The sequence below is a fragment of the Nerophis ophidion genome, linkage group LG23, assembly GCF_033978795.1.
Source record: "Nerophis ophidion isolate RoL-2023_Sa linkage group LG23, RoL_Noph_v1.0, whole genome shotgun sequence".
Taxonomy (NCBI): domain Eukaryota; kingdom Metazoa; phylum Chordata; class Actinopteri; order Syngnathiformes; family Syngnathidae; genus Nerophis; species Nerophis ophidion.
In genome coordinates this window covers 38,836,425-38,850,913 of record NC_084633.1, presented here as the reverse complement: position 1 = coordinate 38,850,913, position 14,489 = coordinate 38,836,425, and the positions used below count along the sequence as shown (strand labels likewise).

Genomic DNA, 14,489 nt, shown 5'->3' with positions numbered 1-14,489 from the left:
TGTTTTTCTAAAATGTGTTTTTATTTTATAGTAAAAAAATATTTCCTACATTTTACAAAAAATTTTTTGGGGGGGTTTACTTATATTTTTGTTAATTGCTCCTATTTAAAGTGAATATCCATGGTGGCGATTAATTATAGTAATAATGAATTAATTAATTCATACATTTTACAAATACAATTTTTTGTGTTTTAATTATGTTGTAAACGGCTCCTATTTCAAGTAAATATTAATTGAAAAAAAACATTTTAATGATATATTGTAAAAGCTAATTACTTTTCACTTCTTTATTTGTTGTTCTTGTAAAATGTGATTTTATTTCATAGTTAAAGAATAATATTTCAAATATTTTTAATTTTTTTTTTATATACTTATTTTGTTGTAAATGGTTCCTATTGAAAGTGAATATTAAAGAACCATAAGGATAAATTGATGTTGTTGTTGTTGTGCTGGGACTCTTAACCTGTGAGCGCACTCCAGTTAGGGAATAAGTACACTGCTGTACGTTTCAACTTCTTCTTTATACTGAACTTTTAGCAGCAGCAGCTAAGTACACTCGCACATATACACTCTTTTAACACACTGCAGCTAAGTACACTCGCACATATACACTCTTTTAACACACTGCAGCTAAGTGCACTCGCACATATACACTCTTTTAACACACTGCGGCTAAGTACACTCGCACATATACACTCTTTTAACACACTGCAGCTAAGTACACTCGCACATATACACTCTTTTAACACACTGCAGCTAAGTACACTCGCACATATACACTCTTTTAACACACTGCAGCTAAGTACACTCGCACATATACACTCTTTTAACACACTGCAGCTAAGTACACTCGCACATATACACTCTTTTAACACACTGCAGCTAAGTACACTCGCACATATACACTCTTTTAACACACTGCAGCTAAGTACACTCGCACATATACACTCTTTTAACACACTGCAGCTAAGTACACTCGCACATATACACTCTTTTAACACACTGCAGCTAAGTACACTCGCACATATACACTCTTTTAACACACTGCAACTAAGTACACTCGCACATATACACTCTTTTAACACACTGCAGCTAAGTACACTCGCACATATACACTCTTTTAACACACTGCAGCTAAGTACACTCGCACATATACACTCTTTTAACACACTGCGGCTAAGTACACTCGCACATATACACTCTTTTAACACACTGCGGCTAAGTACACTCGCACATATACACTCTTTTAACACACTGCAGCTAAGTACACTCGCACATATACACTCTTTTAACACACTGCAGCTAAGTACACTCGCACATATACACTCTTTTAACACACTGCAGCTAAGTACACTCGCACATATACACTCTTTTAACACACTGCAGCTAAGTACACTCGCACATATACACTCTTTTAACACACTGCAGCTAAGTACACTCGCACATATACACTCTTTTAACACACTGCAGCTAAGTACACTCGCACATATACACTCTTTTAACACACTGCGGCTAAGTACACTCGCACATATACACTCTTTTAACACACTGCAGCTAAGTACACTCGCACATATACACTCTTTTAACACACTGCAGCTAAGTACACTCGCACATATACACTCTTTTAACACACTGCAGCTAAGTACACTCGCACATATACACTCTTTTAACACACTGCAGCTAAGTACACTCGCACACATACACACTTTTCACACACTGACTCAAGGACCCCGAGAAGTAAACATAGCTGCCCGGTAAAGTGCCTGACTCAAACAGACTGAACTTAAAAGGTGCATGACTACATTAATAGCTTGTTTACGTCAACAATAATATAGTCAATTATATTCAACACTTAACATATTAAATAGGGAACTTTATTTTCTATCTTAGTCCCTGAAAAAGGGAATTTATAACAGTGAATATAAATAGAAAAATTATACATACATGTTTAAAATATATAAAATTATATATTATAAAAGCTGATTACTTTTCACCGTTTTATTTGTATTACTTGTGGTTGTAAAATCTGTTTGTATTATATTCAAAAATAAATAAATAAATTAAATAAATAAATTAAATATATCTATATATATTTTCCCCACGGCCCCAAGGGGAATAAGCGGCAGAAAATGGATACATATATATATATATACATATATATATATGTATATACATATATATGTATATATATGTATATATACACATATATATATATGCATATATATATGTATGTGTATATATATATACATACATATATATGTATATATATATGTATATATACATATATATATGTATGTATATATACATATATATATGTATGTATATATATATATATATATACATATATATGTATATATATGTATATATACACATATATATATATGCATATATATATGTATGTGTATATATATATACATACATATATATGTATATATATATATATATATACATACATATATATATGTATATATACATACATATATATATGTATATATACATATATATATGTATGTATATATACATATATATATGTATGTATATATATATATATATACATATTTATGTATAGATATATGTATATATATATGTATGTATATATATATATATATATATATTTATATATATATATTCATACCGCTCCTACTTAAAGTAAGAATGAATTAAAAAATTATGTAGTAGGAAAATTAATTCTTACATTTTACAATAACAATTTTTATTTGTTTTAATTATGTTGTAAACTGCTCCTATTTCAAGTAAATATGAATTGGAGGAGAAAAAAAATCACATTGTCAATATGTAAACTGTAAATACCTTTTTTTTAAGTTGCATTGGAGTTGAATGTATCATTTAATCCCCAAATAGTGTATAAAAGCCTTCAATAAGTTGGGGCGGTATAGCTTGGTTGGTAGAGTGGCCGTGCCAGCAACTTGAGGGTTCCAGGTTCGATCCCCGCTTCCGCATTCCTTGTCACTGCTGTTGTGTCCTTGGGCAAGACACTTGACCCACCTGCTCCCAGTGCCACCCACACTACTTTAAATGGAACTTAGATATTGCCTTTCACTATGTAAAGCGCTTTGAGTCACAAGAGAAAAAGCGCTATATAAATATAGTTCACTTCACTTGTGTTGTTGAATGGATGCTACCCGAACGCCTCCCTAGGTAGGTGTTTAGGGCACGTCTGACCAGCAGGAGGCCACGGGGAAGACCCAGGACACGTTGGGAAGACTATGTCTCCCGGCTGGCCTGGGAACGCCTCGGGATCCCCGGGAAGGGCTGGACGAAGTGGCTGGGGAGAGGAAAGTCTGGGCTTCCCTGCTTAGGCTGCTGCCCCCGCGACCCGACGTCGGATAAGCGGAAGAAGATGGATGGTTTAATGGATGGATGGATGTGTTAAATACATTGATCGTGATGACTGTTTAAAGAGGAAGTGATGGAGAGGTTGAACAATAATGTACTATAATATTGTACAACATTATAGTGGTTGGTTGAATGCTGTGGTCACGTAACAATCCTGCACTATTTAATACACATATTTCTGTCCAAAAAAATAATAGGATGATCATTCACACGTCTGGCTGTTGATGAATGTTGCTCAGTCATTAACGAAGGCCATTTAAAATGTTTATTCATTATTTTGCTGGGGAATCATTAACTGGCGGCCTAATTGTCATTTTCCCGCACACATAGGGGACATTGAATGCGTCACAGTATTTATTTTGACCTCTCCGAGCGTCAATGCAGAACACGTCCCACGGTGGTGCATTGTGGGAAGTATAGTTCACAGTCACGTCCGAGCCGCGTTGCGCCGTCCGAGCCTCCGTAGAGAAACTACATTACCCAGAAAGCCGCGTCCTGCCGTGCGTCAGTTGCCATCGCGGTTGTATCTCCAACATGGCGTCGCTGGGAAGGAGGCGCGGTGTCCCAGTAAGCAGGGAGAGGTCAGTTACTGCTTTCTATCTTGCTCTCGTACACACGCCGTCTGAGCGCCACAGCTGGAATACTCTGGCCGGCCTCACATGCTTGGCTGACCTTGGCCTGCCGGCCTGTCCGGCTAGCTGGCGTTAGCACGGAAGTTAGCATGCTAACGTGTCCGGCTAGCTTGTGTTAGCACGGAAGTTAGCATGCTAACTTGTCCGGCTAGCTTGTGTTAGCACGGAAGCCACTTTTGCTCATTTCACCTCAGCGGAGTCACATGGAAGCTTTGCACGCTCACATTGATTGTAACTTTTATTAGAACAGTATATATTATTCAACACTAAGTAGGAACACTCCAATCAGTTTTGCAACTTGTTTAAGACGGGCTCCACCTTCATCAATTCAACAGTTCTGTACTTGAGTTGCTTTAGTTGGGACTTTTGTCTCAAATAGGCTGCGTTCTTACAATAAAAGGATCAAACTTTGCACAAGTTTCTTCCATGCAAGCCAATTAGCCTCCTTTGGCCATATGGTGTCCTATGTGTGGTCACACGGTGTCCTATGTGTGGTCACACGGTGTCCTATGTGTGGTCACACGGTGTCCTATGTGTGGTCACACGGTGTCCTATGTGTGGTCACACCGTGTCCTATGTGTGGTCACACCGTGTCCTATGTGTGGTCACACCGTGTCCTATGTGTGGTCACACGGTGTCCTATGTGTGGTCACACGGTGTCCTATGTGTGGTCACACGGTGTCCTATGTGTGGTCACACGGTGTCCTATGTGTGGTCACACCGTGTCCTATGTGTGGTCACACGGTGTCCTATGTGTGGTCACACCGTGTCCTATGTGTGGTCACACGGTGTCCTATGTGTGGTCACACGGTGTCCTATGTGTGGTCACACGGTGTCCTATGTGTGGTCACACCGTGTCCTATGTGTGGTCACACCGTGTCCTATGTGTGGTCACACGGTGTCCTATGTGTGGTCACACGGTGTCCTATGTGTGGTCACACGGTGTCCTATGTGTGGTCACACGGTGTCCTATGTGTGGTCACACGGTGTCCTATGTGTGGTCACACCGTGTCCTATGTGTGGTCACACGGTGTCCTATGTGTGGTCACACCGTGTCCTATGTTTGGCCACACCGTGTCTTATGTTTGGACACACGGTGTCCTATATTTGGACACACGGTGTCCTGTGTGTGGCCACACGGTGTCCTGTGTGTGGCCACACGGTGTCCTGTGTGTGGCCACACGGTGTCCTGTGTGTGGCCACACGGTGTCCTGTGTGTGGCCACACGGTGTCCTGTGTGTGGTCACACGGTGTCCTGTGTGTGGTCACACCGTGTCCTACGTGTGGTCACACCGTGTCCTACGTGTGGTCACACCGTGTCCTACGTGTGGTCACACCGTGTCCTACGTGTGGTCACACCGTGTCCTACGTGTGGTCACACCGTGTCCTACGTGTGGTCACACCGTGTCCTACGTGTGGTCACACCGTGTCCTACGTGTGGTCACACCGTGTCCTACGTGTGGTCACACCGTGTCCTACGTGTGGTCACACCGTGTCCTACGTGTGGTCACACCGTGTCCTACGTGTGGTCACACCGTGTCCTACGTGTGGTCACAACGTGTCCTACGTTTGGTCACACCGTGTCCTACGTTTGGTCACACCGTGTCCTACGTTTGGTCACACCGTGTCCTACGTTTGGTCACACCGTGTCCTACGTTTGGTCACACCGTGTCCTACGTTTGGTCACACCGTGTCCTACGTTTGGTCACACCGTGTCCTATATTTGGCCACACGGTGTCCTATGTGTGGCCACACGGTGTCCTATGTGTGGCCACACGGTGTCCTATGTGTGGCCACACGGTGTCCTACGTTTGGCCACACGGTGTCCTACGTGTGGTCACACGGTGTCCTACGTTTGGCCACACGGTGTCCTACGTTTGGCCACACGGTGTCGTACGTTTGGCCACACGGTGTCCTGTGTTTGGCCACACCGTGTCCTGTGTTTGGCCACACCGTGTCGTATGTTTGGCCACACGGTGTCCTACGTTTGGCCACACGGTGTCCTACGTTTGGCCACACGGTGTCCTACGTGTGGCCACACGGTGTCCTACTAGTAGTATCATTACTATTTACTGTTTGGCCACACGGTGTCCTATGTGTGGCCACATAGTGTCCTACTAGTAGTAACATTACTATTTACTGTTTGGCCCCATGGTGTCCTCTGTTTGGCCACACAGTGTACTATGTTTGGCCACATGGCGTACTACTACTTTTAACATTACTATTTAGTGTTTGGCCACACAGTGTCCTATGTTTGGCCACATGGTGTCCTACTAGTAGTAACATTACTATTTAATGTTTGGCCACACGGTGTCCTATATGTGGCCACATAGTGTCCTACTAGTAGTATCATTACTATTTACTGTTTGGCCACACGGTGTCCTATGTGTGGCCACATAGTGTCCTACTAGTAGTAAGATTACTATTTACTGTTTGGCCCCATGGTGTCCTCTGTTTGGCCACACAGTGTCCTATGTTTGGCCACATGGTGTCCTACTAGTAGTAACATTACTATTTAATGTTTGGCCACACGGTGTCCTATGTTTGGCCACATGGTGTCCTACTAGTAGTAACATTACTATTTAATGTTTGGCCACACGGTGTCCTATGTTTGGCCACATGGTGTCCTACTAGTAGTAACATTATTATTTACTGTTTGGCCACATGGTGTCCTATGTTTGGCCACATGGCGTACTACTACTAGTAACATTACTATTTACTGTTTGGCCACACAGTGTCCTATGTTTGGCCACATGGTGTCCTACTAGTAGTAACATTACTATTTAATGTTTGGCCACACGGTGTCCTATGTTTGGCCACATGGTGTCCTACTAGTAGTAACATTACTATTTAATGTTTGGCCACACGGTGTCCTATGTTTGGCCACACGGTGTCCTATGTTTGGCCACACGGTGTCCTATGTTTGGCCACACGGTGTCCTATGTGTGGCCACACGGTGTCCTACGTGTGGTCACACGGTGTCCTACGTTTGGCCACACGGTGTCCTACGTTTGGCCACACGGTGTCCTACGTTTGGCCACACGGTGTCCTACGTTTGGCCACACAGTGTCCTATGTGTGGCCACACGGTGTCCTATATGTGGCCACACGGTGTCCTACTAGTAGTATCATTACTATTTACTGTTTGGCCACACGGTGTCCTATATGTGGCCACATAGTGTCCTACTAGTAGTATCATTACTATTTACTGTTTGGCCCCATGGTGTCCTCTGTTTGGCCACACAGTGTCCTATGTTTGGCCACATGGTGTCCTACTAGTAGTAACATTACTATTTAATGTTTGGCCACACGGTGTCCTATGTTTGGCCACATGGTGTCCTACTAGTAGTAACATTACTATTTAATGTTTGGCCACACGGTGTCCTATGTTTGGCCACATGGTGTCTTACTAGTAGTAACATTACTATTTAATGTTTGGCCACACGGTGTCCTATGTTTGGCCACATGGTGTCCTACTAGTAGTAACATTACTATTTAATGTTTGGCCACACGGTGTCCTATGTTTGGCCACACGGTGTCCTATGTTTGGCCACATGGTGTCCTACTAGTAGTAACATTACTATTTACTGTTTGGCCAGATGGTGTCCTATGTTTGGCCCCACTGTGTCTTATGTTTAGCCACACGGTGTCCTATGTGTGGTCACATGGTGTCCAATGTTTATGTACGTTAGTACATTACTACTAGTAACATTACTAGTAGTAATGTCACTCTTAAAAGTGTTAGCATAGTCACTAATACTAATGATGCTAGTAGCTTCATGACATTGCGTAGTAAACACTCCTACAGACATCACACGTGGGACGCTTTAGTCAGTAAGTATAGTTTTAGTTATATTGTAAAACTTTCAAATGTTGCTTAAAGTGATCAATAAAGAAGACAGAACAGCACTTCTACTTCCGGTTGAAAGCTTTAAAGGGGAACATTATCACAATTTCAGAAGGGTTAAAACCAATAAAAATCAGTTCCCAGTGGCTTATTTTATTTTTTGAAGTTTTTTTCAAAATTTTGCCCGTCCTGGAATATCCTTTAAAAAAAGCATTAAAGTGCTTGATTTTCGCTATTTGCTTAAGCCACTGTCCATTTCCCTGTGACGTCACATAGCGATTCCAATACAAACAATGGCGAATAACACAGCAAGATATAGCGACATTAGCTCGGATTCAGACTCGGATTTCAGCGTCTTAAGCGATTCAACAGATTACGCATGTATTGAAACAGATGGTTGGAGTATGGAGGCAGATAGCGAAAACAAAATTGAATAAGAAACTGAAGCTATTGAGCGAATAGCTATTGACGCTATTCGGCCATGCATGTCTGCGTTAGCATCGCCGGTAAAATGTGCAGATCAACTGATCAGGACTTTCGCATTCACACTGGATCTACTTAAATCCGTCGATTGGAAAGTGTTTGTTTCGCATTAAATGTGGGTGGAAGGAAACGCTGGATGTAAATATAGTTTCAAATGTACATACAGGTAGCCTAAATAGCATGTTAGCATCGATTTGCTGGCAGTCATGCTGCGACCAAATATGTCTGATTAGCACATAAGTCAACAACGTCAACAAAACTCACCTTTGTGATTTCGTTGACTTTATCGTTGGGAATGCATCTGCTTTGAGTGTCGCAGGATATCCAGACATTCTTGTCATATCTGTGCCATCTCTGTCGTAGCATCGCCGGTAAAAACCAAACGAGGGACTTTTGCATCTGTTGACACTGGAGCAACTTGATGTTGCAGAAAAAAGACCATATATTTTTTTAACTGATTTCCGAACTCTAAATGGGTGAATTTTGGCAAATTAAACGCCTTTCTGTTTATCGGTCTTTTAGCGATGACATCAGAACGTGACGTCACCGAGGTAACACACCCGCCATATTCATTTTCACATTACAAACACCGGGTCTCAGCTCTGTTATTTTCCGTTTTTTCGACTATTTTCTGGAACCTTGGAGACATCGTGCCTAGTCGGTGTGTTGTCGGAGGGTGTAACAACACTAACAGGGAGGGATTCAAGTTGCACCACTGGCAAGAAATCTGCCGCCAGACCCCCATTGAATGTACCAGAGTGTCTTCACATTTGACCGGCGATGCTAAGACAGACATGGCACAAAGATGTATGGATAACCTGCAGATGCATTTGCAACGATTAAGTCAACAAAATCACAAAGGTGAGTTTTGTTGATGTTGTTGACTTATGTGCTAATCAGACATATTTGGTCACGGCATGACTGCCAGCTAATCGATGCTAACATGCTACGCTAATCGATGCTAACATGCTATTTACGCTAGCTGTATGTACATTTGAAACTAGAAACCCACATTTTATGCGAAACAAACACTTACCAATTGACGGATTAAAGTTGCTCCATTGTCACAAGATGCGAAAGTCCTGATCGTTTGGTCCGCACATTTTACCGGCGATGCTAATAAGGCAGCCATGCTATGGGCCACTTCATTAGGTACACCCATGCTATGGCCGAATAGCGTCAATAGCTATTCGCTCAATAGCTTCAATTTCTTCTTCAATTTCGTTTTCGCTATCTGCCTCCATACTCCAACCATCATTTCAATACATGCGTAATCTGTTGAATCGCTTAAGCGGCTGAAATCCGAGTCTGAATCCGAGCTAATGTTGCTATATCTTGCTGCGGTAACCGCCATGTTGTTTGTATTGGCAGCACTGTATGACGTCACAGGGAAATGGATAGTGGTTTCGAAGATAGCGAAAATAAGGCACTTTAAAGCTTTATTTAGGGATATTCCGGGACCGGTAAAATTTTGAAAAAAAAAATTCAGAAAATGCAACAAGCCACTGGGAACTGATTTTTATTGTTTTCAACCCTTTTGAAATTGTGATAATGTTCCCCTTTAAATTAGCCGCACTGTTTTATAAATGGCAGGGTTGAATTCGTGAGTGACTTACAGTTGGGAATTTAATTGGTTTACCATTTTCCAAAAGAAAAAAATAGTAAATGTTTTGACAAGTAAGGAAGTAAAAGACCCCAACAAATAGTTGTCAGTTATTGGCCACCCAACCTTTCAATGCCATTCCATGTTATTTACAGTACTACTTTTTTAAAGCAGGTAAGAACAAATCAGTCTAATAACGTATCGAAATTCTTATTTTTATAAAAAGAGTTCATGTATTTTTGAAAAATATGATTGGTGTGGACCAGCTCTATACTCTCCGCAGGGTTCTTGAGGGTGCATGGGAGTTTGCCCAACCAGTCTACATGTGCTTTGTGGACTTGGAGAAGGTATTCGACCGTATCCCTCGGGAAGTCCTGTGGGGAGTGCTCAGAGAGTATGGGGTATCGGACTGTCTTATTGTGGCGGTCCACTCCCTGTATGATCAGTGCCAGAGCTTGGTCCGCATTGCCGGCAGTAAGTCGGACACATTTCCAGTGAGGGTTGGACTCTGCCAAGGCTGTCCTTTGTCACCGATTCTGTTCATAACTTTTATGGACAGAATTTCTAGGCGCAGTCGAGGCGTTGAGGGGTTCCGGTTTGGTGACCGCAGGATTGGGTCTCTGCTTTTTGCAGATGATGTGGTCCTGATGGCTTCATCTGACCGGGATCTTCAGCTCTCACTGGATCGGTTCGCAGCCGAGTGTGAAACGACCGGAATGAGAATCAGCACCTCCAAGTCCGAGTCCATGGTTCTCGCCCGGAAAAGGGTGGAGTGCCATCTCCGGGTTGGGGAGGAGCCCCTGCCCCAAGTGGAGGAGTTCAAGTACCTAAGAGTCTTGTTCACGAGTGAGGGAAGAGTGGATCGTGAGATCGACAGGCGGATCGGTGCGGCGTCTTCAGTAATGCGGACGTTGTACCGATCCGTTGTGGTGAAGAAGGAGCTGAGCCGGAAGGCAAAGCTCTCAATTTACCGATCGATCTACATTCCCATCCTCACCTATGGTCATGAACTTTGGGTCATGACCGAAAGGATAAGATCACGGGTACAAGCGGCCGAAACGAGTTTCCTCCGCCGGGTGGCGGGGCTCTCCCTTAGAGATAGGGTGAGAAGCTCTGCCATCCGGGAGGAACTCAAAGTGAAGCCGCTGCTCCTTCACATCGAGAGGAGCCAGATGAGGTGGCTCGGGCATCTGGTCAGGATGCCACCCGAACGCCTCCCTAGGGAGGTTTTTAGGGCACGTCCAGCCGGTAGGAGGCCACGGGGAAGACCCAGGACACGTTGGGAAGACTATGTCTCCCGGCTGGCCTGGGAACGCCTCGGGATCCCCCGGGAAGAGCTAGACGAAGTGGCTGGTGAGAGGGAAGTCTGGGCTTCCCTGCATAGGCTGCTGCCCCCGCGACCCGACTTCGGATAAGCGGAAGATGATGGATGGATGGATGATTGGATATCTGCGATGAGGTAGCGACTTGTCCAGTGTGTACACCGCCTTCCACCCGACTGCAGCTGAGATAGGTTCCAGCACGCTCCGCGACCCCAAAAGGGACAAGCGGTAGTAAATGGATGACTAGATGATTCTGATTTCATGATCGGGATGATCAAGAATCGTGATTCAGATTTGAAAACATTTTTTGCACACCCTTACTGAAGTGTGGTAACAGCAAGGTTCTACATGAGGGTGTCCCAAGTGCTGCTCGGGGGCCACTTGATCATTTTTAAGGGCCCTCTGCACCTAATCTGATAATTGTTGTTTTATCTGGAAGCAAGGAGTTGAGTTTTTAGTAGCCCATAAGCTAAAAATGTCCCTGCTCTGCAGGGGAGCGATGGCGGCGACAGACTGCTACATTGTCCACGAGATCTACAACGGGGAGAACGCGCAGGAGCAGTTTGAGTACGAGCTGGAGCAGGCGCTGGAGGCCCAGTACAAGTACATCGTCATCGAGCCCACGCGCATCGGAGACGAGACGGCCCGCTGGGTGGCGGTGGGCAACTGCCTGCACAAGACGGCCGTGTTGTCGGGAGCCGCTTGCCTGCTGACGCCGCTCTCGCTGCCCCCGGAGTACTCGCGCTATGTGGCGCTGCCCGCCGGCGCCCTGAGCGTGGCCTGCTCCGCCCTGTACGGCATCTCCTGGCAGTTTGACCCCTGCTGCAAGTACCAGGTGGAATACGACAGCCAAAAACTCTCGCGGCTGCCCCTGCACACGCTGACCTCGTCCACGCCCGTGGTCTTGGTCCGCAGGGACGACGTCCACAGAAAGAGACTTCACAACACGATAGCGCTGGCCGCGCTGGCGTACTGCGCCAAGAAAATCTACGAACTCTACGCCATATGAAGACCTTTTGAAAAACCTTTCCAGGGAAAGTCCCCATCAGGGTGGGCGCGCCTACTTTGATCCAACTAGAAGGAATTGTTTTGTTCAATGTTTCCTGAACCACAGCACACATGATCCCTTGCCCCCAACACACCTCTAGTAACTCACATTAAACTTTAGCAGATTTCAAACTCCCCTCTTCCTGTCTTTTTCTCTCCAAGTCCAGTCCCAGGTCATCCTGCACAATTATGAGGGTCTCACTAGATGTGCTACACATCCACCCATTGAACTATAGACACATTATTTCAAATAAATAGTGAAGGAGGTGTAAAAAAACACTGCTTGAGCAAATTTCTCTTTTTGCTGGAGCCAAATAGTTGTTTAAAAGTCAATCATTGTCAATAATTCTCCCTAAACATGTTTTGATATCTGCCATTTGAGTTCTTGTGAGAATCCTTCTCCAGTCTGCTCAGTTGCGTTCACTGCCCCCCTTCTTTCCTTCCAATGTTGGTCGCCTATAGGACGTCTCCAGCTTACTTTTCCCGGGGAATTCAGTTTTTGTCCTTCTTTCTGGGTGTCTTCTCGGTCCCCATTTTGTTTGTTTCGGCCACTGCAGCGATCGAGTCGCTCAACAATCCTTGGCTACACTCGGGAGTGTAGGCTTTTCAAAGGAGCGCCACGAGTTTCATGTTTCGTCATTCAGTCGAATAATGCGACAGATGGATTGATTGATTGAAACTTTTGTTAGTAGATTGCACAGTTCAGTACATATTCCGTACGATTGACCACTAGATGGTAACACCCCAATCAGTTTTTCAACTTGTTTAAGTCGGGGTCCACCTAAATCAATTCATGGACGGATGTGAAGACGACAAGATAAGATATCTCTGACAAAAATGCTAACTTTGTGTAAATATCTTGACAAATATGAGCTATGTCAACAGCAGGCAGCAGCTCACACATTCTCATACTTTCTGCAACATCAAAGAAAAAATGTCAGCCATCTTGAAAAATGTCTCAACTTTAATCTACATCAGACCTGGGCAAATTAAGGCCCGGGCCCCGTTAAACTTTTCAATCCGGCCCGCCGGACGGATTTTTACAACAAAGTTGTAAAGCTTAGTGATATATCAGATAGTAAATGTCTTGTTTTTTTACCCTTTGCGTTTATATTTTGCTGTGTTTGTTGCGTTTCGCTTGATTGTGAAATATGTGGAAGGAGAGGGGGTGTGATGTTCATATGTTCTCAATATTTAGTGTTTTATCCTTCATAGTTAATACTGTCGACATGCATTGCTTTCCTCCTCTCCAAGGTTCTCATAGTCATTATTGTCACCGACGTCCCACTGGGTGTGAGTTTTCCTTGCCCTTATGTGGGCCTACCGAGGATGTCGTAGTGGTTTGTGCAGCCCTTTGAGACACTAGTGATTTAGGGCTATATAAGTAAACATTGATTGATTTATTGATACTGTACATCCCCCATTCTTTATTTGCATGTACACTCTGAATGTCTCAGTCAGTAAAAAAACTGTAAAATTCCGTTCTGTTTAAGGCACTCTCATATCATTTTAGCATTCAATCAGACATTATAAAAATAGATACACCGGCTCCCAGACACATTTTTTCTCAAAATTTGGCCCCTGTGTCAAAATAATTGCGCAGGCCTGATCGACATGAAGGAGGCCACAATTGTTTTTATTTCAATGTTGACAACAACTAGGAACCTTACAAAGTGTAGAATCCATAAAGTGTTATACAATGGAGTAGATGCGTTATTGTGGTGTGGACAAATATCTTTTTTTTTTTTAACCACTTTTCCCAGAAGATTTTCCATATTTAGAAATCAAATGTCGATGCTCTTCTTAGACAAGGTGTTTGTTTTTTGATGACACATTAAACACATCAAACACGGTCCCATCCATCCATCCATCATCTTCCGCTTATCCGAGGTCGGGTCGCGGGGGCAACAGCCTAAGCAGGGAAACCCAGACTTCCCTCTCCCCAGCCACTTCGTCTAGCTCTTCCCGGGGGATCCCGAGGCGTTCCCAGGCCAGCCGGGAGACATAGTCTTCCCAACGTGTCCTGGGTCTTCCCCGTGGCCTCCTACCGGCTGGACGTGCCCTAAAAACCTCCCTAGGGAGGCGTTCGGGTGGCATCCTGACCAGATGCCCGAACCACCTCATCTGGCTCCTCTCGATGTGAAGGAGCAGCGGCTTTACTTTGAGTTCCTCCCGGATGGCAGAGCTTCTCACCCTATC

At 44.0% G+C, this 14,489-nt stretch overlaps 1 protein-coding gene across 2 annotated transcripts in view; it reads left to right on the top strand.

Moving 5' to 3' along the window:
* The first annotated feature begins 3,767 nt into the window (after positions 1-3,767).
* The window catches only part of tmem11 (transmembrane protein 11), a 62,152-nt gene continuing 51,430 nt past the window's right edge, over positions 3,768-14,489 (top strand). The window contains exons 1-2 of one of the 2 annotated variants that reach the window (XM_061884486.1): positions 3,781-3,938; positions 11,736-12,422. In XM_061884486.1, the coding sequence (XP_061740470.1) occupies positions 3,892-3,938; positions 11,736-12,252 (564 nt within the window). In that variant the 5' untranslated portion in view covers positions 3,781-3,891 and the 3' untranslated portion in view covers positions 12,253-12,422. Of the gene's footprint in view, positions 3,939-11,735; positions 12,423-14,489 lie in introns of those variants that run through there. The other variant, XM_061884478.1, reaches the window with a different exon arrangement.